The sequence below is a fragment of the Neurospora tetraspora genome, assembly GCF_033439725.1.
Source record: "Neurospora tetraspora strain CBS 560.94 chromosome Unknown B0H65scaffold_2, whole genome shotgun sequence".
NCBI lineage: Eukaryota > Fungi > Ascomycota > Sordariomycetes > Sordariales > Sordariaceae > Neurospora > Neurospora tetraspora.
Genome location: NW_026944384.1, coordinates 1,979,578 through 2,001,891, shown reverse-complemented (window position 1 = coordinate 2,001,891; position 22,314 = coordinate 1,979,578). Strand labels below are relative to the sequence as shown.

Here is a 22,314-nt window from a genome sequence, read left to right as displayed (position 1 = left end):
CTCGATATGTGCCTCTGCCCTCACTCGTCATTGATAGTATGCGAGCTTGGATATCAACTAGGAGCCCAACACTAATCTTCAAGCTACCAAAAACGTGCCGGATTTCATTCGAATCTTCTGCCAACACTTAGGTACCTACCTCAACCCTCACGAGACCGGCCTGGGAACGAAAGGCGCGATCAATTCATCTACGGCTCTGCACACCAGTACGCATTTCAATCACCGGGCCAGTATACCAAGACAGCTTTTTTACGTACAAATTACACATCACCCAGCGCATATGTGGTAGTCATAACCAATTTGTGTTCAGACTCATCGTTTATTTTTACAAAACTCAATCTCACCCTTGCCTCTTACAAAAGTATACCTACTCAGCTTACGACCGGTTTATCCATAACCCGCAAGCCATGTAAACTACCGTCGACTAGAGGTACATACCTTAGGCTGATAGGGAAGGGTTAGGTAAAGAAATAGACAATACAAGAAAAAAAACATTGTGGTCATTCCCCCGAAGTACTTGCGAGGATCTGAGAAAGTTCCAGACCTCTTGAGTTCCAGCCTTTCGGAATTTTTTTCTTCACGTTGTTGGTTCTCCTGCATGTTCCTTCCTCCCGTCTGCATGTCTGCACGTCGAACGTTCGTAAACAGAGCGAAGCGAGAAGCGAGAAGCGAGAAGCGACGGAAGAACGAATGAGAAGGGATGTGTATGGACGCCACAAAATCAAATAATGCATCAAGAATGCACCATGATCTGATCTGAACCCTCCTGCCCTCTCGAACCCCTGGATTCGAACGAAGAAGGACTGGCGGCTGACTGACGGGTTCGGTTACATTCGGGTGAGAGGAGAATGTTGTTGGAGATGCTGTGTTGGGGATGCTTGGAGAGATGCGGAGGAGGCGTTGGAGTCCGTCCGAATGGAGATATATCGGGTGTGACGAAATGAAACAAAACGGATGCTCACTCAGCCCTGCCATGGTAGCCGTCAAGGTGCTCAAAAAACTTCGGAAGAAATCTAATCCAATGTATGCGAGAGATTCACTGGCGGTTATCTTTCTTAATTTGAACGGAATATGCGCACCAATTAGGTAGATTTGAGAACTGGATAGGTAGGCTGTATACAGATGAAGATAAGGTCTGTGGGTTTCCAGTTTCCTATATCGGAGGAGTGAAATTGAGTGTATATGCTCAATATGGCACCTCTATATGCATGAACATGTTACAATGTTTATCATCACAGCAGCGTCGCTATGACTTTGTAGAACTATTTTCAATGGCATCTCGACACACAAGAAGCTAGCGTCAGAGAATACAGGGAGAAAACTTCCATTCCTTCTCTTGAGGAAGTGAGGAGGAAGGAGAACAAAAGCAAATTGGCAATAAATGTCAACGATGAAGACCATAGGTAGAAAAGCAATGCGAAACTCAAGAGTCAAGAGGCAAAATGAGAAGATAATCAGAATAACATGAGAATAAGAAGGAAGTACAACTGCAATGTAGAAAGACAACTAATTCGAGGAGGAGGAGGAGGAGGAGGAGGAGGAGTATGAAAGGAATTATAAAGTAGTAGAACGGGTCTTCTAGATCTTCTTCATTGTGTCATTGTTCCTTCGTTCATCCGTCATTCGTGCTTTGCCACCGGCAATCTGTCCGTCCTTCTTCTCCTTCTCGTTTCCTTTATCTATCCATCTCCTTCTTCATCCCTATACGTCCGGGCAGTTTCCTTCTTCGTTCCCGCTTTTGATACCGTAGAGTACTCGTGCTTGCTGGCGGAAAAAGCTACCAACTGCTTTGAAAGTTGACAACTTCGGCTACATGATTACCTCTACTAGCCCGCATCTTTGCATGGAAAATTAGACATATAAGGTAGCTAGTCAAGGGCTAGATGTTCTTTGGGAATATCGATCAGTGGGATTGAGAGCTCAAGGCCGTCGTCAATCATGGGGCACATGTGTGCTTTTGGCTTGTTACATACCTTCCGTGCTACGAAATCCTCTTTTTCACAATCGGTATGGTATTTCTCAGTTGGTAACACACACACAGGGGGCAATGCCGAGCATCTTTGTTGGATTGATATTTGTGCGGAATTGATTCTCTGGGCTCGGGGGCGTCGAGGGTGAGGAATCTGGTCTTATGAAATGCCGACAAATTGTACATAGTATGAAGGTATCTGGATATCCGGATGGAAACTACCTAGATATATCGAGCCAGATATGCGTCACAGGCGACTTTTTCAGAATCACATGAATTCGCTCGAGTAAATCATAGCTTGTCGGTAGGTATTCAAGGCTCACAGGGACGTCCATATTGTCTGGAGGAAAGGAAGATGCGGGCGATATGGCGTGTCTCAACATCTTGATTTAGAAATCAGGCATGTTTCGATACACGTCACCGAGCATCTCGAACCACCAACTCTACTTAGGTAATCTGCTGGCTTGCATCAGATTACGGTATAGGACTATCATATGAACAGAAAGAGGAAACCGTAAAACTAGGACTCGTGAGAACACATCAATCAAGTAGGTATTAACACTAAAAGTTACGAAATACTAAAGCATATAACCTGGCATACTCCAGCCAAGCCATCGTCATCCACAAGTAAACAACCCCTTACTCGTGTGGGCTCGAAACGCCAGTCACACCCCTTGGCCCGGCAGCATTGGGTCTAGAGGGCGTTTCTAGCCCAGACGAGTACCCTCAAACAGGCGGCTCAACCCCCCTCTCACAAACCAAAGTATCACTAAAACACCTAGTAAAAAGCTTATCACTCCCCTCACCCACCCACACAACGTATCTCTTACTCTTCCCATTATCCCCTTCGGCACCAGGAGCCACCCAATTCTGCTTCTGCGTATCCCACACACTCAAATCCTTCCTCCTCAGCCTCAACGTAACCGTCTCGCTCTCTCCCGTGCCCAACTCCTTCGTCTTGGCGAAATCACGCAGCTGGATAATAGGCGTGTCGTACCCGCTATCCGAAGGAAACTGGACATACGCCTGCACAGAAGCTTTACCCTTATGTTGAGTACCGGTGTTTTGCACAGTCACGTCCAGCTCGAGGATGGTGTCGAACAGGGCGGGGTTACCGCCCTGACCGCCGCCGGCGGGGACGCCGGGCTTTTGCACGGTCGAGTAGCCCTCGGGGTAGGGGTAGGGGTAGGTCTTGGTGGAGCCGGACTTGGTGGAAGAGGTGCCGACGGCGTAGGCCTTGTCGGCGTCGGACTTGGACAGCCAGGAGTAGATGTAGCGCCAGATTTTGGCGAAACCCGCTGGCTCGTAGGCTTCGGAGGCGGATGGGATCTCGGTGGAGAGGACGGGGACGGAGGGCTTGGGTTGGCGGGCGGGCGGTAAGGCCGAGGAGAGGGCGTTGACGATCTTGATGTGGGCGTCGGTGTAGTTGAAGGTGGTGTAGCTCAGACCGTGGCCGAAGGCGTAGCGGGGTTTGATCTTCTGCTTGTTGAGCCAGCGGTAGTCGATGTAGAGGCCTTCGCTGTAGGTGTCTTGGGGCTGGCCGATGAGTTCCTTGACGAGCTTGGTTACGCTGCCGGGCAGGTCGTCCTCCTTCTTGGTGATGGAGTAGGGAAGGTGGCCGGAGGGTGAGACGTCGCCGAAGAGAACGTTGGCGAGCGACTTGCCGGCTTCTTGGCCGGGGAGGTGGGCGAAGAGGACGGCCTTGACGGAGGGTAGGTCAATCCAGGGCTCGACGATGAGGGGACCGACAGTGTGGACAACGACCACGACGTTCTTGTACTTCTCAGCAGCCTTCTGAACAAGCTTGTCGCCGTTATGCCAGGCGGAGAGCTTATCATTGTCGCGATCACCATGGTTGCCTTCAACGGTAAACGAGTTCTCGCCCGCATCAGAGTTAATAAAGACGATTGCAACGTCATCATCAGTGGGCGTAGGGGTGAGGATGAGGGGGAAGTTATCGCTGTCGTATAGCTTGACGTCTTCAACCCGCTTCTTGATGGCAGCGATGGGGTCATCGAAATAGGGGTAGTTCGCAACGCCGGAGCCCCAGCCCATTCCCAGAGTGCCCTTGTTACAGGCGCGGCTTCCGCAAGCGTTGGCGCCAGCAGGGTCGACCCGAGCATCGGAACCAAAGACCCTGAGGGGTGACTTGGTAGAAAGGGGCAGGAAATCGCCGTCGTTTTTCAGAAGAGTGATGGCATCTTGGGCGACCTGGCGTGCAACCAAGCCGTGATCCGCTTGAACGTCCACGAACCAGTTGACCTTACCAATGGGCGAGGACGGAACAGCACCGGGGTATAGAAGTCCCTTTTCACTCGATACATACGAGTGAAAGTTAACAGCCGGGAAGTCATTGTCTTGGCCGAACTGATACCAAGCGGCCACAATTCTGGTCGCCATGTCGCTCAACCTGTCCACTGGTACTGATCCGTTCAGGACAGCCTCCGTAAGGTGGAACTTCCACGGGCTATCACCAAATAGAGGGATTTGAGTGTCTCCAGGCATGCTCATGTCAAGACCGGCCAGTGCTGATGCGACGCCGGAAAGGTGAGAAAGCCAATCCGACATGACAAAACCTTGGAAGCCGAGCTCATCCTTGAGCAAGTTGTTGATAAGGTAGGCGTTTTGAGAAGCAGCCGAGCCGTTGACGGCGTTGTAGGATGTCATGGCCGAGCCAACGCCGGCGTGGACACCATCAGCAAATGGCCATAACTGTAGGTAGCTCTGTGTTAGTCTTGAGAATTCCGGAAATTTGCGTTAGACAACTTACGTAAAGCTCGTGTAGGGTGCGATCATCTACAAACCTTTGGTCAGTATCCAACTGTAGATTTGAGGATCCGTTGCAAGTCACTTACCGATATTCGAACTGTATCCTGGCTGCAATGGGTTGTACATGCGATACATCTCCTGCTCGTTTCCGATGAGATGTTTGATGGTAGCAATAACACCCTGCTCCTGGACGCCCTTGATAGTCAAGGCGCCGGCAATACCCTGGAGAACAGGGTCGGCGCCGAAGCTTTCCCAGTTGCGGCCACCGAGAGGCTTGCGACCCATAGGGCCTACCGCGGGACCAAGGAAAACGTGAGCTCCTTTGCCGCGGAACTCTTTACCTATGGCAACAGCACGAGCATAGATAAGGTCCTTGTCAAACGTCGCTCCCGTCGTGATACCAGCCGGGAATGCCGTATTATGATCGGTGTTGCCCACACCGAGAGCACCATCCTGCAAACAAAGCTGAGGGAAGCCAACTCGGTACGCACTACCGCTGTTTCCTACACAAGGGCTGTTGAGATGGTTAGATGTGCTCAAGTGCTTCGGTAGCCGTTTTGATAAACTCACCCTGTGTCCCAGTCAGCTCATGCTCAGTTTGCCACTCGTATATTGGACTAGGGAACCTACCCATGAAGTAACCACTTCCACCTGTGATGTTCGTCTTTTCCGCCAGAGTCATCTTGTCCACCAGTGCCTGCGCTTTTGCATAGCTCTCTTTCCATGAATCTTCCCAGCCACCATAAGGTGTTGGGTAGTAAGGGGCCGCATAGAAGCCATCAGGGACGGCCTCCCTTTGGCGTACTGGACCCGCATTACAGGTAAGATCGAAAAGGCTCAAGGCGAGAGTGAGCCACACAAGGCTCGATCGAACAGCCATCTTGACAAATGCCCTTGCGGAAGTCCGAGTACTTGTCAACTTGAAGGCGTCCAGAAAGGAAATGGATCCCCTAGCGAGGAACAACGGCCCGGTGAAGGGAGTCAAGTTAAGATATAAGGGAAGATGAAAGACGGTGTTCATGTGCCTCCCTCGGCCATACCTTGACGGCTATCGGTACCGTGTTTCCATCCCTTCAACCTTGCTAAAAGAGAGGCCGTGAGGGGATATCGACGAGGTTCCACGAATAAGACCAGGGGACATTACGTGATCTCCTGTCGACAGAGTAACAGCCAAGTGCTAAACGATCAACTTTTACCTGGAACCCGCCAGAATACCGCATACACGTACAGCAAACGAGAATAGACATGGCGACGGAATGCGCTGCACGATATAACAGGACACAAGGCATGACCAACCGGAGCCAGATTGCCACACATAGCAAATGCGTGGAATGCCGCCACGTTCCACCACCCGTTCGCGTGCCAATCTGCTGTGCATCGTGAATCCATACTGACAATGACCGGATGAGATGCTGAATATTGAAGCAATATTTCCAGCTTTCAAGTTGCACTTTACACCGTAGGAACGAACATGGCGTTCGGTCCAGCCCGCCGTATGACCAACGGTGTCCAGAAAAGGAAAAGGAGCGCAAGTGGTTCCTGACGAGCACCTGGTTTTCCTCCTATAAGCAACATTAACGGGAATATGGGGGAGAAGGAGAGAGAAGCGGGGATGGCGAAGTGAAAAAGCTGGAGTTCCCCGACGTCTTCCAACTTTCCTCTTGCAACATCACCACCACCACTACCAACGACGACGACCACCAACAACGACGGGCGACGGCCATCACACTCCCAGGTATGGCTGCACCCCTGATTCAATTCCTATTGCTGACCATCATCATTTGCATCGCAGATTCAATTGCCTCGGCGATAGCGACGACGACAGCGACAACGACGGCCTCGATTCAAGGTAGTAGTAGTGGTGAACTTGGTGGTGGTGGACTTGATGGTGGTGGACTTGATGGTGGTGGACTTGGGTGGTTTTGGATGGACTTGGGCGGGCGACGGGCAAAGCTAGGGGAAGGAGCGGGCCTGGCCAATCGGAGGCCGGATTTCAATATTATCGGGAGCCAATCTAGCCAATCAGGTGTAGGCATTGGTTCTTGGCGCTTAAGCTCTCGTCAACGCTTTTGCTTAAGCCTCAGCATCGTGAACTTCAGAGCCAACGCTTAAAATATATTAAGCGTTCTAGGCGAGGTAGATTACCGGTAATGAAGCTTGTATATAATCCCAATTTCCACCACTGTAGCAGCACTAGCCACTGTGAAGATCCGGAACAGGTTTTTGGTCACCAGCTCTTCCGATGTTGTTTTTTTCACTAAAATCAGAAGAAGGGCAAAGGGGAGAAATCAATCGAGATGCTCTCCGCTTGAAGATAGGTCTCTCGGTCCGTGTCGTGCTCTGGTAGCCATAAGCAGCAAGCTAGATGCTTGGCCGACGTTGCGGTCCGGAGGAGATTCCTCACTGAAGTTAGGCCATTCCATGCACCTGTTGATCCCTTCTGTTGGCGGAGTTAAGTTATAGCAGAGATCCTTATGCGGAGAAATAACGGCGGGGGAAAGCAGTCCATGGGGTATGATTGGGCCTAGTGGGCAGCTGGGCAAGGGTACTGGTCGGCAACGGCCGTGATTTGACCGTGGCAGTGGGTGAACAGCAGCAGGGGGCGGAGGTTGCGCCGGGACACCTCATTTACCGAAGAACCTCGAAAACCAGAACCAGAGAAGCCAGAGAGTTGGGCAGCAGCACAATGACGCAGTTGCTCTTATGCTTTGCTTAAAGTCTTGGGGATGGTTGTCCTTCGTGGTGGTGTAGTGCGCTGCAGGCTCGCATGGGGAGGGGAGTTATAGCATGAGGAGGGGAGTTATACGTCAGTGAGGCCCGAGATGGTGTGGTGTGGTGGTGAGTGCGGGTAAGCGAAGCGATGTCGGAGCTGATGCGCGAGCGTCTTCATCGAGCAGGTCTGGCTAGTGTAGGAGCATTGAACTGAACTCCGCTGAATGGAGCATTCCGTCTTTTTACTCCTCAATATACGGGAGGCCGGCAGTCACTAGACTAATTGAACCACCCGGATCCGAGTTTGTTGATAAACGGTCGTACTTCTCACCATGCCACTGTGAGACATTCCCGTTGCTCTTTATTAACCCGTTCTAGTAAGCAGGAGTGTAGATCACGAGTCCAAATTGAACATATGCGGAACCATTCCGCCCGTCAACCTCTTTGGACATACACTACAGGCCAACTCAATAATTCGAAACAATATGGTCGCACCAAGTGTCCCAGGACCCATTCTCGTCGGCTGACCTTGCGTAGAAGTAACTTGTTGGAGGTTCTTGGGGGTTGTGGTGCGGCTCGGTGGTGGAACCTTTCCTCAACCCCCTACTCATCTTTTCTTTTGTCAACCCCCTCTCATAAAAGATGAGTAGGGGGTTGACAAAAGGCTCCAACCAAGCCGCCCGACAACCCCCAAGTATATCTTAGTAAGGACTTTTTACACCACTCAGTCACTAAAAACAAAGGAGCTTGGCGTGAGATGAACGTGCAATCGTGACTTCGACGCCGTCCGTCCTTCTCTTTTGAGTCAGTCATCTGCACATAACAACCGTGGCGACACATACCTTATCACATTTGTTATAGCAGATTTCTTTGAATTCTTCAACTTCTTCGGCTTACTCGACCGAATTTCCCTCCATTGGGGTTTCGTTGGGGCACCAATCATCAGTCGTTGTTTGCGGGGGTTTAACGGAAGGCGTTGCCCTTCTTCTGCAGGAACATCTCGAACTTGCTCTTGTCCACTCATATCAAGAGAACGACAGGAACAAGAACCAGAAGAGGAAGGAGCACTTCTTACACAGCGTCCTGTTGGATCTTTTCTTCTTCCAAAGGGAATGATTGAGGTGGTGATCTTTTCCCTTCTTGCATCCATCTTGCGAGTCGGCCGTTAATGCAGAATCCGGAGCCGCTCAACCGTGTTCTTCATCACACCGCAAACCTAGAGCCGCGGACGCTACCATATTACGTATACTTCCCCAAGTTCTCCAGCATGAATACTCAGATTACCGACAGTCAACCCCTGCACTTATACGGCCCGCTCCGATGATCAAAGTTACCTTAATCTTTCACGGTGCACGGTGCACGTGGCTGCGGTCTCGGTACCCTCTTGAACACTCTTGGACAGTCCGGCCTAGTGTACCGTTTAGAACAACAGGGGAACGTTCGAAACTAGTATCAAGATGATCACTTGACCTCTATCACATCTTTCAGCCTTCACTGTACCCTCCTCTCCTTGGTCCCCTTCTCGCAACTCAACCCCAGATTTGGCCATTCCCTCCGCACCTACAGAAGCTATACAACTTAGCGGCTGTGCTAACTACCAGACCGCCGGGCCTCCAAGTCCGTGTATGGAAGGCCAGAGGATGATCCCCTCCATGCCCCATCAGGGAACCGGCACAAGGTGGGCCGTGGTGTTTGACAACTTGTGACATGTGAAGCTGCCCAGACTACCTGAAACTGACCATGGAAAAGAAACTCCCAGAAGCAAAGAAACAAAGCAAAACAAAACCCCTTGCCCTTCAGCTTCCTCTCGCTTCGCCTGAGGACCTGGCTGATAGAAGTGTGCCTCTCGTACTGCACCCACTTCCTCTCCAATGGTTAGCTCCGCTGACGATCTTGTCCCGGTCTAGTGTATCAAGTCCGGTCCTTTGTGCTAATTAGCGAGACTAAACTACCTAGTCTCCGCATTGTTTGGCTGTTAGCTGCCGTGTTCCTGGCGGCTCACGCCGAGAACGATCACCGGCTTCATCAGTGTTGATCTTGATCTCACCGTATACGCCAAGTGAAGCGCGATACTACAATTTCAGGTCCTCCTGACCGATGTCCAGGGCTCGGCTTTGAAGTTGGGTGGCAGGCCAAGCGGGCCAAGCCGTACCGGCGTTCTGGGCTTCGGATCGTTGCGGAGGAATTGAGACAAAATCCTGGTTGGCGATACATCGGGATGGAGGAGAAGGGATTAAGCAGTGTGGGTGGTGGGTTGGGTCCAGCGTGGCACACAAGGCAAGCCATCTCAACCTGGAAGGCAAGTCAAGTTAGGGGTATGGCAATGCAAGTCAAGTCAGGGTAGAATGTGGGCAAGTCAAGGCAAGTCAGGGGTACATATTGCACGCATGGTGATGGTGTTGAGTATAAAGATCACGACAATGTCCGCCGTTTCCCTTCTCGAATCTCTCTTGCAGCAGACACAGGTTCAGTATTACTCCTGGTTCTCATATCCCGTGGACTGTCTTGTCTTCTCTCTGAAATAACCACTTCTCCAACACAAAATGAAGGCATCTCTGTTTTTGGCTTCCGCCATGGCGGCCACCGGTCTGGCGGCGCCCTCGACGAGCCCCAACGTGGCTAAGAGAGGTAAGCCTACAACACCTACACCATCTCTTGATGTCAACCTGAAGCTAACCAGCCTTGTCCAGCCGATGTCACCACCGATGAGCTTTCCAAGCTCCACTACTGGGCTGAGCAAGCTGGCACCGCCTATTGCAACAGCAACAACGCTGCTGGCACTCCCGTCGCTTGCTCCAACAGAGTTTGCCCTACCGTCGCCGGCGACAAGGCCGTGACTATTGCCTCTTTCACGTAAGAGACTCCATAAAGACCCAGTCGAGATAATGCGGCTTCTAACAAATCAAAAGTGGCTACACCACTGATATCCGCGGCCTTGTCTCAGTTGACCCTGTCAAGAAGGTTATCGCTGTTTCCTTCAGAGGATCCTCTTCGGTCCAAAACTGGATGGCCGAGTAAGTCGAACACCGAGTCCGTATCCCGTACCACAGCAGGACCCCCCAACTGACATTCATCCAGCGAAAATTTCGTCCAGGTCCCCTGTGACCTCGTGAGCGGCTGTCTCGTCCACGCCGGCTTCTACACCGCCTGGAAGGAGGTTGCGACCAAGGTCACCGCGGCCGTCCAGTCCGCCCATGCCACCAACCCCGACTACAGCATCGGTGTCACCGGCCACTCGCTCGGCGCTGCCGTCGCCACCCTCGCCGCCGCCTACCTCCGCAAGGCCGGCTACACCGCCGACCTCATCACCTTCGGCTCGCCCCGCGTCGGCAACGAGGCCTTCGTCGCCTTCGTCACCAACCAGCCCGGCGACGAGTACCGCGTCACCCACGCCTCGGACCCCGTGCCCCGTGTCCCTCCCATCTACGACAACTACCGCCACACCTCCCCCGAGTGGTGGATCAACACCGAATCAACCCAGCCCACCACCAGCCAGGTCAAGATCTGCGAGGGATACGCCAACATCCAGTGCAACGCCGGCACACTCAGCTATAACATCGCTGACCACCTTAACTACTTCGGGAGCATCGGCGGCTGCTTGGTTGGCGGCCGCGGCTTCGGTTGGAAGAGGGATGACACTAACGTTGCGGCTAGCAACGTCACTGATGAGGAGCTCGAGACTCGCGTGAAGCAGTGGACTGCCGAGGATGTTGCTTATGTCAAGAGCAACAATCTTGAGACTGACTTGAAAGCCTTGGTGTTGTGAGAATCACATCAAGTAAATGAGAAGACTGATGTTGCTACTGGCGGGATGAGCTCTAAGTCGGGGTAGGAGGTAGGAGTATGGAAATGAGAAGGTGGAGGAGAAATTGAGATAAAGATGGAATGCGTAATGTTGGATTTATGTTAGTACGAGATTAGTTTTGGTAAAGTTATAGTGGTTTGGCGCAAGTAATTCTCGATAGGATCTCTAAATTAAACTTGTCGAATTAGAATTTATTAGGGTTGGCGATTACTGTGACACTGCCCGCGTAGAAAAGTGACACTGCCCGCTGAGCAAGTCTCAAAGGTAAAATAGGGGTGCTTTGTGCAGGGAAGCTTGGAAGATAGTTCTTCAGAATAGCATCAATGACACCCCAGAGAAATCACCTTCTTGGATACTTTGACGTTTTGGTGAAGTGACAGTGTATGTGTGAAATCGCCGCCACTTGGCAGTAAAACAACCTTTTGACTGAAAAAAAAAAAAGAAGTTTGAAGTCAACCCTCATGCCGCGTCGCGTCGTATTGCACATATAAAACGGATGGAGTTAAACAAAATTGCCGACCAGCGCCAAGAACGCCGTCGCGACGGCCATAGTGTGCATGATAAATACTTCTCAAGTATTGTAAATCAGGCGGGCAGGAAACCTTGAGTGATGGGTGGGTATAACAGGTCGTATTTTTCATAATGTACAAGTGTTCTCCTTCATACAATGTGTAGAGAGGAAGGGGTAAACAAGAGCGTGAGGTGAAGGCTGAGATTCGGTTACCGTTCCTAGACCATGAGACGGCAGGCAATAGAGCTCGTCCGGTTCGTTTTGCGCCTCGCTGCTGTAGTATGTCCAAGCCCTCCCAGTATCTTCAGCGGCCGAGGATATTATGTTGTCCGTCTCCTGCCTGCGAGCTTTTCACTCGCTATGCCCCGTAGATGCGTCAGGTCGAACGATCGAGAGCATGGCTTGCCCGCCCATATAACTACCTCCGAGACGCGGCCGGGTCCGTGAATTCCAGCAAGCGAGAGAGTCGGTCGAGTCGTAGCAGCTGAGCCCACCCAACAGGAGAGAAATATGGTCGAACAGCTTCTGCGGACGGACGGAGGGACGGACGGATGGACGAGTTTCGATTCTTTCTCCTCTTTGGCCCCCTTCACTTCCCTCCCTTTCCCCTTACTTCCTCCCTTCATTCCCTCTTCCCTCTCTACTCACTTGGTCCCTTTCTCCCCCTCCCCCCCAACATTTCAATCAATGCGTCCCAGCTCAAGTCAACCACGCCTAAGCACTCAACCTCAACCTCCCCTTGGCCTGCCTCCTCTTCAACGTCTTCTGCCCATTCTTCGTCTTGACCCTGCTCAGGAACCCGTGTCTGCGCTTCTGCACCAGCCTCGTCGCGCCGCTCATCGTCGGGCGCGGGCCGCAGCGGATCTGGGAGCCCAACCCGCTAAGCGCCGGATGACTCGAAACAAGGGAGGAGGCGGAGAGGAGGTCGAGGACTTCGCCGTCGATGCCGACCGTAGCGGTGGTAGTGGGAGAGGAGGCCGAGGGTGCGGTGATGGCGTTGGGGGCGCGGAAGATGGGACTAGAAAAGGTGGTGGGACGGAGGGAGGGGAGGATGGAGAATGAGCTGTTTTGTTGGAGTGGCACGGGTTAGTTACTGTTTAACCTTATGTTTTGGCATCAGGGTGGGGAGGATGGAGGGCAGTGTAGCGTACCGAGTGGCAGTCTTGGGGAGGAAAGCGCTCGGCTTGAAAGCGGCCTGGAGGGCCGACGAGAAAATTCTGGACATCTTGGCGGGATGTGGTTGTCGCCGATGGTGGTCGGTGGTGGTGGTTGACGTCGAAGAATTGCGGGGGTGGAAATAGGACCGGGCGAGGCCGAATGCGCCGGGACGAACACAAGCGTTTCGGGATCCTATGGAGTGGTTCGCGACGAGCGGGCGCGGTTGCTGGATCGGCTCCGTCCAAAGTTCGATTGATCGGCCGGGGTCCGGGGAGAGCTTTTTGCACCCGGTTGCCAGCTGCTATAGAACATAGCCAAGGGTTAGGGTTCTGTATGTGTTAAGCCGCAACCATCACAGCTTCGCAAGTTTGTAGCACTCAACATCAACAAATTCCAAATTCGACGACCAACAGCATAAAAAGATTCAGGTTCAAGGTTGACGGACTTCGTCCTGTTCAGTAATGGAAAACAGATTTCTTTCTAGATTCTCTATCAAAATGATAATTCAAAAGCAATATAGAGTGGGGTACTCTTTCATCAAGGGCGCTGATTTTCCTTCAACTTGTGATCACACACATCCCAGCTTGATTTTCAATTCCTCCTCCACTTTCTCATTTCTATCATCCTACCCCGACTTAGAGCTCATCCCGCCCAGTGGCAGTAGCAACATCAGTCTTCTCATCACCCTCTTTACCCTTCTCCTTGACCTCCACCTTTCCAGTGGACTGCCAGTTGAGAGCCTTCAGTCTCTCGGTCAAAATGGGGTGCGAGAAGTGGTAGGTGGCGAACAGCCAGTCAGCATCCATGGTGCTAAGGTTCTGGATCTGGAGCTTGATCAAGGAGCGAGCGAGCTCGGCGTTGTAGCCAAGCTCGTTGGCGAACTCATCGGCCTGGAACTCGAACTTGCGGCTGAGAACGTTCATGCCGAGCTTGATAAGGGTATCGGTAGGGCCAAGGACGTCCGAGAAGAGAAGGAATCCAACGATGATAGGGTGCACCGTGTGGAAGCCAAAGTCGGCATAAAGCGAGTTGTTGTTGATGAAAACGGAGAAGAGGGAGAAAATGGCGAAGAAGTGGGCCTGGTCATTGTTAGTAACATTTCATGGCAAACAGAGGAAACGGCAACAAAGGAGCAATAGCTTACCTGGGAGATGCCAAAGAGGCTAGTGGTATGACCCAACTTCCAGTGACCCAACTCGTGTGCAAGAACGGCAACAACCTCCTGGGTCTCGCTCTTTTCGATCAAGGTATCGTAGATGACAATGTGCTTCTTCCAGGGCATGCCGAAGAAGTAGGCGTTGCTGTGGGCGCTGCGCTTGCTGCCATCAATGACGTGCAACTCGGAGAGGGGGAACTTGAGCTTCTTGGCCAAATCCTCAACGCTGCTCTTGAGCTCACCCTCCTCAAGGGGAGAGAGCTTGTTGAACAGAGGCAGAATGAAGATCGGGTAGATGGTGATCATGACAACCTGGAGACCAGCGACAAAAACCCAGAGATAGTAGAAGAACTGGTTTCCAGTCTTCTGCACGATAGCCAAAAAGCCAGCGAGGATCGGAGGCGTGAGGACAAAGGTCAAGAAGAGAGACTTGATCTTGTCGGTAATCCAAAGCTTGGCAGACGACTTGTTGAAACCGAACTTCTCCTCCAAGACGAAAGTGTGGTAGAGGCTAGTCGGCAGCGAGAGAATCTGGGAGATGACGACGAAGGACAGGACGAAGACGATAGATTGCGAGATTTCGCCGGAGAACCGGGCTGGCGCGAACCGAACGAGGAGGTTGCCGGCGAATGACCATAGCTTCGGGAGGACGTCGAACTGATAGAACAAGATGTTTTGGATTTGACCGTATATACCGCTGAAAAACTCGAACTTTGCCTTGGCGCGTCCGTATGCCTATATCGTATGTCAGAAAATGGTGACTGGCTGGTGGTCCGTAGCTGGGGGATATCGTACCTGACTCTTGTCGAAGACCTCTTGGGACACCTCATGCTCCAACACCTTGGGGACCTTGGTCTTCTTGAGGACCTGATACTGACGATATCCGAGGAAACCTTCGATGAAGTAGTTGGCGAGGGAGAAGCCAATGATCAGCTTCTTCCAGGGGAAGAGAGGCCGGTCGAGGAACCTCGCGAGACGCTGCCGTTTGGAGAGTGCCATGTTAGCCGGTGCTCCCCTTGGATGTCAGAGGAGAAGGATTTCGCAGAACGTACCTGAAGAAACTCCATCGTCGCGCAATAAGGGCGTGTCTACTAGAGGCTCCGCCGAATGCGCAAATGGAATGTTTGTTTGTTGGAACAATGAAAGCCAAAAGACCGTGTCAGATTGTCCGCCGCATTGGTTATAAGCACAATGCCAGCAAGGTACAAACAGTAACAACAACCTGTCCTTGCCCCAGTTCCGCTTGAAGCTTCCTTGCAGGTACGTACCGTTACGTATGGCGCAGCCACCATGATTTACACATGCTGATTGGGTTAATTTGCAACTCGCCCCACTCAGTAGGTCTTATCGATAAGCCTGGTCGTAGAGGTTCCCCGCGAGCGCAGCGTGGTGGTTCCATGTTGCCGGGTCACCCTACGGATCCCCGAATGTAAATAGTGTTTCCTGTTGACATCAAGGAGCATTTCCGGATGGCTGTATGTAGTCATATTGTCTGGTTGCCGGTTTATGCTCTTGTATTCAGCGGTTGGGATCACGAGTATGTAAGTACGATGGGAGAAAAGGATCCAACAGCATGTGTCCTCTAGCCAGCTGATGATACCATCGCACAGCCTGCTATGAAGATAGCAATGCCATGAAGAACATGGGACAAAATGAATGCATGCTAGGTATTCTTCAAAGGGTATAACATATCATAGGGCTTTTGAGCTTTGGGGATCCCCCAATTCCTCCAGTACTACCAGCTCACTGTCTTGGGATTCTCATGTTCGCTTGGATCCTTTCCAGTAACTGCTCCCGGGTGTCTGAGTCTGATGGATGAAGATTACGCTGGAGATGATAAGAGTTCCCAACATTAGCTTCGAGTTTTTCGTCTGCTTTTTACAAAACAAGAAAACTCACCAGTGTAAGCCATGTGCGCATCTCCTCGCGAGTCCACTCTTCAGGGTTGCCCTTCGGGTCAGCCTGGGCTTGAGGAAAGACGTCGCCTCCCCAGATAGACCATGCGGCGGCACCCGTCACGATGCCGGCGAACGCTATGTGGGGTTAGTCAAGGTTCGGTCGACTGCCCGACTGTTGAATAAGAAGCTTACCAAGAAATGCGTTCTTGCTCGCGGAAACTATCAGCAAAGATTCGACAAGCATGATTGCTTCGGTATGTTGAGTTGTGGTGATGAGGTACTCACTCGTGATCTCAATGCGTTATCCAGTGGCGTTGGCATGTTTAAGTAGCTCGAAGGGGGTGGTCTTGTAAGTGGTGGTTAGGCAAGAGGGGTAGGCGCAGTGCAAAACGTTAACGCCCAAACTAACTGAGTTGTCTGATGAGGTGGCACTTGATCTGGAACAAAAGAAGCTCTAAGTAGGACCGCGTGATTGATCTCTGATTATATACTATCTGGGTACACAAACTACTAGAATCGTGTCCTCTCGAGGCCTCCACGAGTTGCAACCGAGCTTGAAGGCGAACTTTCGCAATCAGATGTTTTAGACGGTCCAACGGTGACTGTTCGTTGGAATGAGACGAGTCGACGCCACACGAGCTCCTTGCGTCACCGTGTCCGCCAAAGTTAACGCAGTTACCAAAGTGCAGCATCAGCCACACTTGGAGCTTGCGCTAACGTCGGCATGTGTGATTTGGCAGAAGTGACAGCGAAAACAAGGGTGCGTCGCGTTAGCGGCTCATTGCCCGCACGCACCCCCACCAAGCCACTCGCACCGCCTAGGCCCCAAACCCACACAAAATTATTTCCATAGTACCTAAAATTCATCCACGCTCCTGAACTCCGTTGTCGTCGTCACCACAAGTACGGGAAGTCCAGCACCAAGCCGCCAAAATGCCTCAGGAAATCGGAGATATCAAGAAGGTACGTCGTCATGCTGAATTTGTGCATGCGTGCTGCAATTGGGCTTGCTTTGCTGACTTTGATTTCAATAATAGTTCATCGAGATCTGCCGGCGCAAGGACGCTTCCGGTATGTTTGGCCAAGGGCCTGCCCGAGAAATACCGTCGCGAAACCCGAACGAAATTCTAACAGAGTCGCTTTCACCCTGCAGCCGCCCGGATCAAGAAGAACAAGAGCACTCAGCAGATCAAGTTCAAGGTCCGCTGCCAGAAGTACCTCTACACCCTTGTTCTCAAGGACTCCGACAAGGCTGAGAAGCTCAAGGCTTCCCTCCCTCCTTGTACGCGCTCCCCGACCCCGAATATCTGATCCAGAGAAAGAGATGGACAAGGCAGAAAAGGACAGCTGCGAGAATGATGGAACTGACATGCGAGACTATAGCCCTCACCATCGCCGACGTTGCCAAGCGCAACAAGAAGCAGACTGCTTAAATTTCCCGACAATGAGGAAATGACGGCTGCTTTTGGGCGAATGGGAAGCGAATGAATGACGATTTTCAACTGCCTGGTTCTGGTGCTGGACATTTAATTCTCGCGAACTAAGACGGCGTTCTCGGATCGGGGGAAACCTTCATGGGATTGGGAACAGGAGCACTTGCGAGAGCAGGTGCAGGTCTTCGGAGAAACGCGATGACTATTTAGTTGTCAAGGTCTCAGCGACCGCAAACCAACCCCTTGCAGAGGGTCTGAATACACATTCATGAGCGACCAGTTCTCGGACCCGAGACCGCGCATTTTCCCAACCAAGTGTCTGAGTGACAGAGAGGGCACTACAGGAACCGTCTGTAGTGCCGTGTTTCCACCGACGAAGCGATACCAGCAATCTGACTGTACAGGAAAGACTCGGACGACGCAGCAAACTGTTGCGTATGACTTTCGACACAGGACCACCCGGAAACCAACACGAACTCCTCACCCTCCGCCTCGCGATCGACACTGCGCCCGCTTCTGACCAAGTGAGGATGTACGACCTTTTCCATGCTGGCCCTCACCTTCTCGAGCGTGGCGGCAAAGCTCTCCTTCTTTTCGGTATCGACAGAGAATTGTTCAACACTGATGACCGGGCTATGGAGGAGCGCAATCGTGTCTTTGCTGGTGGCGGCATGGCTACTACCAAAGATGTCCGTATCCAAGTGGAAAAGGACGAGTCCACCAGGCTGGTTGGGCGGCCCTTCGTTTGCGATGATATTGGTCAGGTTTGTACCCTCCATCTGCTGCTTGTTATCGTCGCTGAGGATCCATGCCCAATGTTCCTCTACGGAGCCCCAGCTCGTAGTGAGGAGTATCTGCGTCTCATCGTCGATCCCCCGGAAACTAGCCACGGCCCGTGCCGAGGCGGAAGAGGGGCGGTCGGGAAAGGCGCGGGCGTGCCATGCGTCTTGGACAGTGATGGCCCCGCTGAGGTTGTCTCGTAGGGTAGAGTCGGTGACCCCGGTGTGAACGCGGAGGATGGCAATCTCGGTGACGGTCATTGTTGAGATATGCCCTTCGTCAGTAGAGCCAGGATGCGAGCTTGACGGCTTGAATGCTTCACAATGCAGCAAAACTAGAGTCCATATACAACTTGTATGTGTGGTGGTTGAAGTTCACTTGGACTCACTCAGGACAACAGCATACGCAAATTAGGCTACCCTCGGAATCCGTAATCTCACACGGCACAGTTGAGGGGTTCCATGGACTACATGCACCTGTTCCAGGAATCTGCCATCCATGTCATCAGTTCCCCAAGAACATAATCATTATGATGCCCTGGGGCTCAACGTCAATGGAGGCCATGCCGGCCGTCACCTGAGACTAGATCCTATAAGCAGAAACACTGCTGGAAAGATTGGATGCGATGATGTGTTCTCGAGACTCTCTGAACAGTCTCAACAAGATCCTTGCTGGTGTCGTAAATGTATGACGAGTTCTCGGCAAAATGGCACTACGATTTTGTAAATCGGGCACTCGCCAAAGTCTTCGGGTTTCGGTGCATATTGCCAACTCATGTATGCACTTGGACAAACACGTCGAAACCACTAATGAAACTCTCGTCCATTACCCTAGAGCATAGTCAGGAACGAGCTGAACAAACCAGCGAGACAGGTAAAGTTCAAGTGACCACCTGACGTACGTCGATTGGATTTCAAAGCCTCGACAAGCGTGGTCTAGCCCTAGGTCTAGGGCAGTTGGAAAACGGCAAAGGTTCGTTCCACGATCCTGGTGTTTATCCTGCAACCAAGAGAAATCCTGGGTGATGCCACGCTTCGCCTGCTGCAGTCCAGACTCGACTGACAATGGGGCAGTTGTCAGTTGAGTGGGGAGCCTGAGGAGCAGAAGCTCCCCTTGTCCTGAGCTCCCGATGCTTCCCCCTCCCTGTTCGAGGCGTTGTCCAGTTCACCGGAAGCTAAATAGCGTTGTGTCGAGAAGCCGGAAAGCGCCAATCAGCGGCTTTGAGAAGGAAATCCAGAGCTAAAAGGCCCCCTGTCAATAAAAGTCCATGATGACAACCCCTTTTCTGCATGGCAAGTAACGGCTTCGGCGTGCGGGCTGAACTTTCCAATGACAAAGAGTTTGATTAGGCGTAGATAGCTTCGGTTGTAGCGGACAGCAGGAAAAAGAAGAATCGCATCAAGCATCGTTGGCGTAGAATAGGAAAAAAAGGGAGATATCTAGAGCCCACCGACCTTCTTCTGGGCACATAAAAGTGACTCCGGACCCCCTTTCCCCACGTAACGGGGCCCCTTTCTTACCTCCGCCCGCAGTTGCTGCAATCGCAAGTTGGCACCCCTCGGCACCCAATCAACCCAAATCAACACCAATTGACAGCGCCTGCCGCCCTCGAACTCTGTCACTTTGCGCAACCTCAACACGGCACGTCTGCAAGATTATTTGCATCGCAAACACCCTGGGGCTTGTCACCTTGTGTAACTCGTGGTCGTCTGGCGTATCAGGAACACCAATCGCACTCGTTCGCAGCCTCCGCATAATATCCGTCATCTGGACCTTGCAGACCACAAGCAAGAAAAAGATCGGCAGTATATCAACAACCCCGTCTCGCCCGCTTGCTTCACCACCTTGGCTACGCCGCGATACCCTCAGTTGCTTTGGGCCATTCCTTTAGGACTCCAATATCTCACATATCTCTACCTATCTAGGCAGCTTCGGTTGCCTTTATTGCTGATCCACGGCCACGCCGACGCGCCTTTCATCACATCAGCACCACGGCACAGTTCTATCTCAACGTGAACTAGTACTCAGCCATCATACTGTTGGCGATTCCACGGTTCAACCAGTTGCGCCGGATCTGTACATATAGCCCCTCTTCGAAGGACCCCTCCCGCTTAGCATTGTTGGCGTTTACCGAGGGACGCTCGGGTCGATTACGTGCAACATACACACAAAGAAAACTATCTAACCATGGCGGAGCAAGAAACCAACCGAGTCAGTGGATTCCATTCCGAGTCCGATCAGGGAGGCCAACACATAAACGGTGATGCGAGCGAAGCCGTCAACGAAAACACCAGCAATGGTCTTAGAGTGACCATCCAAGAAGGCGCCAGCAGCTCCGTCAACGGGGGCTCTCCTACCAACGGCACAATAACACCCATACGAAAGAAGATGGAGCGCAAAAAGTCCAGTCCTATGATGCCGACCTTCATGGTCTCGGCACCAGGAAAGGTCATTGTGTTTGGAGAGCACGCAGTCGTTCACGGCAAGGTATGTTGTGCGGGCGCATAGGTCATAAGGGTGCTGGAAAAGGGGGGAATAGTTATCAGAGGCTAACAGTTGTTTCTCTTCGCCAGGCTGCGATTGCTGCCGCCATCTCGCTGCGATCTTATCTGCTCGTCAATACGCTTTCCAAGTCTAAGAGAACTGTAACGCTGAAATTCCCCGACATCGACTTCAATCATTCGTGGAATATCGACGAGCTCCCATGGAAGATCTTCCAGCAACCAGGGAAAAAGAAGTACTACTACAGCCTCGTCACCGAGATCGACCAAGAACTCTTTGACGCCGTACAGCCCTTCCTCACCGATGTCTCGATAGACAAGCCCGCCGACATCCGCAAGGTACACCAGAACTCGGCCGGCTCCTTCCTCTACATGTTCCTCTCCCTCGGCTCGCAGTCGTTCCCCGGCTGCCAGTACACATTGCGCTCGACGATCCCCATCGGAGCCGGCTTGGGCAGCAGCGCGACCATCGCCGTCTGCTTGTCGGCAGCGCTCCTGCTCCAACTCCGGACACTGTCCGGTCCTCACCCCGATCAACCTCCCGAGGAGGCCAGGCTACAAATCGAGCGCATCAACCGCTGGGCATTTGTCTACGAGATGTTCATCCACGGTAACCCCTCAGGTGTGGACAACACAGTATCAACACAGGGCAAGGCGGTCGTCTTCCAACGGACAGACTACAACCAGCCTCCCGCTGTGCGCCCCCTGTGGGACTTCCCCAAGCTCCCGCTACTCCTCGTGGACACCAGGCAAGCCAAGTCAACAGCGCACGAGGTCGCCAAGGTGGCAACGCTAAAGAAGAAGCACCCGCAGCTGGTGGGCACGATCCTGACCGCCATCGACCAGGTCACGCAGAGCTCTGCGCAGCTGATCGAGGAGCAAGGCTTCAACACGGAGGACGAGGAGAGCCTGAGCAAGGTGGGCGAGATGATGACTATCAACCACGGCCTGCTGGTGTCACTGGGCGTGTCACACCCTCGTTTGGAGCGCGTGCGCGAGCTGGTGGATCATGAGGGTATCGGGTGGACGAAACTCACTGGTGCGGGCGGTGGCGGATGCTCTATCACGCTGCTGCGGCCGGGAGTGCCGCGCGAGAAGCTGGATAAGCTGGAGAAGCAGCTGGATGAGGAGGGGTACTCCAAGTTCGAGACCACACTCGGTAGCGACGGTGTTGGCGTGCTTTGGCCGGCTGTGCTGAAGAATGGAATGGATGAGGATGATGTGGGCGGTATGGAGATTGACGTTGAGAAGTTCCTCAGCGCGGACAGTAACGAGGCGCTTGAGAAGCTTGTCGGTGTACACGGTGACCGGGGCGAGCGGGAGGGCTGGAAGTTCTGGAGGGTTGAGAACCGGGACTAAAGAGGATGGCTGATTTGGGATGTTAATGGAGACCCAATCCCATGTCGGTGTGCAGACAAGGGATGACAGACAGGGCATGGTGTTGAGGGTCTCTCTCCCCACGATACCTAAAAGAAGCTGGCAGGAGGCAAAATCCCCTAATAGACTTCCTCACTTCAGTTGTACATATCGCGTTCTAGGTATTCTTGCTGGGCGGGAAGGTGGAAGATTACTACGTAATGAGTATTACCTATTTAATAAGGTGTATATACTAGAGAATTGTT

At 52.3% G+C, this 22,314-nt stretch overlaps 9 protein-coding genes across 9 annotated transcripts; 4 read left to right on the top strand and 5 right to left on the bottom strand.

Annotated features, from left to right (window-relative positions):
- Positions 1 to 2,453: 2,453 nt before the first annotated feature.
- On the bottom strand, positions 2,454 to 5,618 carry B0H65DRAFT_567624 (glycosyl hydrolase family 3 N terminal domain-containing protein; the record flags this gene model as incomplete). The annotated part of the gene is made up of 4 exons (XM_062830372.1): positions 2,454 to 4,681; positions 4,740 to 4,765; positions 4,825 to 5,241; positions 5,369 to 5,618. The coding sequence occupies 4 exons, from the start codon at positions 5,616 to 5,618 to the stop codon at positions 2,696 to 2,698; spliced, it is 2,679 nt and encodes an 892-aa protein (XP_062684124.1). The 3' UTR covers positions 2,454 to 2,695.
- A 683-nt stretch (positions 5,619 to 6,301) lies between these two features.
- Positions 6,302 to 7,030, top strand: B0H65DRAFT_99984 (uncharacterized protein). Its single transcript, XM_062831677.1, has one exon. The coding sequence runs from the start codon at positions 6,476 to 6,478 to the stop codon at positions 6,848 to 6,850; it is 375 nt and encodes a 124-aa protein (XP_062684123.1). The 5' UTR covers positions 6,302 to 6,475; the 3' UTR covers positions 6,851 to 7,030.
- Positions 7,031 to 9,675: 2,645 nt separating this feature from the next.
- Positions 9,676 to 11,339, top strand: B0H65DRAFT_456036 (putative triacylglycerol lipase precursor). Its single transcript, XM_062826270.1, has 4 exons — positions 9,676 to 10,078; positions 10,141 to 10,303; positions 10,360 to 10,464; positions 10,529 to 11,339. The coding sequence occupies exons 1-4, from the start codon at positions 9,994 to 9,996 to the stop codon at positions 11,214 to 11,216; spliced, it is 1,041 nt and encodes a 346-aa protein (XP_062684122.1). The 5' UTR covers positions 9,676 to 9,993; the 3' UTR covers positions 11,217 to 11,339.
- A 1,032-nt stretch (positions 11,340 to 12,371) lies between these two features.
- Positions 12,372 to 13,228, bottom strand: B0H65DRAFT_586179 (uncharacterized protein). Its single transcript, XM_062830946.1, has 2 exons — positions 12,918 to 13,228; positions 12,372 to 12,829 (listed from the first exon to the last, which is right to left on the bottom strand). Exons 1-2 carry the CDS (start codon positions 12,989 to 12,991, stop codon positions 12,481 to 12,483), a joined length of 423 nt encoding a protein of 140 aa, XP_062684121.1. The 5' UTR covers positions 12,992 to 13,228; the 3' UTR covers positions 12,372 to 12,480.
- Positions 13,229 to 13,383: 155 nt separating this feature from the next.
- Positions 13,384 to 15,313, bottom strand: B0H65DRAFT_456031 (peptidase family M48-domain-containing protein). Its single transcript, XM_062826269.1, has 3 exons — positions 14,876 to 15,313; positions 14,069 to 14,815; positions 13,384 to 14,003 (listed from the first exon to the last, which is right to left on the bottom strand). The coding sequence occupies exons 1-3, from the start codon at positions 15,077 to 15,079 to the stop codon at positions 13,560 to 13,562; spliced, it is 1,395 nt and encodes a 464-aa protein (XP_062684120.1). The 5' UTR covers positions 15,080 to 15,313; the 3' UTR covers positions 13,384 to 13,559.
- Positions 15,314 to 15,472: 159 nt separating this feature from the next.
- On the bottom strand, positions 15,473 to 16,286 carry B0H65DRAFT_456028 (uncharacterized protein). Its single transcript, XM_062826268.1, has 3 exons — positions 16,171 to 16,286; positions 15,980 to 16,113; positions 15,473 to 15,907 (listed from the first exon to the last, which is right to left on the bottom strand). Exons 1-3 carry the CDS (start codon positions 16,220 to 16,222, stop codon positions 15,824 to 15,826), a joined length of 270 nt encoding a protein of 89 aa, XP_062684119.1. The 5' UTR covers positions 16,223 to 16,286; the 3' UTR covers positions 15,473 to 15,823.
- A 625-nt stretch (positions 16,287 to 16,911) lies between these two features.
- On the top strand, positions 16,912 to 17,411 carry B0H65DRAFT_545912 (putative ribosomal protein L38; the record flags this gene model as incomplete). Its single annotated transcript, XM_062829412.1, has 4 exons — positions 16,912 to 16,941; positions 17,016 to 17,049; positions 17,132 to 17,260; positions 17,362 to 17,411. 4 exons carry the CDS (start codon positions 16,912 to 16,914, stop codon positions 17,409 to 17,411), a joined length of 243 nt encoding a protein of 80 aa, XP_062684118.1.
- A 138-nt stretch (positions 17,412 to 17,549) lies between these two features.
- B0H65DRAFT_99880 (uncharacterized protein) lies at positions 17,550 to 18,641 on the bottom strand. Its single transcript, XM_062831676.1, has one exon. The coding sequence runs from the start codon at positions 18,449 to 18,451 to the stop codon at positions 17,750 to 17,752; it is 702 nt and encodes a 233-aa protein (XP_062684117.1). The 5' UTR covers positions 18,452 to 18,641; the 3' UTR covers positions 17,550 to 17,749.
- A 1,527-nt stretch (positions 18,642 to 20,168) lies between these two features.
- On the top strand, positions 20,169 to 22,272 carry B0H65DRAFT_99636 (ribosomal protein S5 domain 2-type protein). The gene is made up of 2 exons (XM_062831675.1): positions 20,169 to 20,678; positions 20,765 to 22,272. The coding sequence occupies exons 1-2, from the start codon at positions 20,379 to 20,381 to the stop codon at positions 22,049 to 22,051; spliced, it is 1,587 nt and encodes a 528-aa protein (XP_062684116.1). The 5' UTR covers positions 20,169 to 20,378; the 3' UTR covers positions 22,052 to 22,272.
- Positions 22,273 to 22,314: the final 42 nt, after the last annotated feature.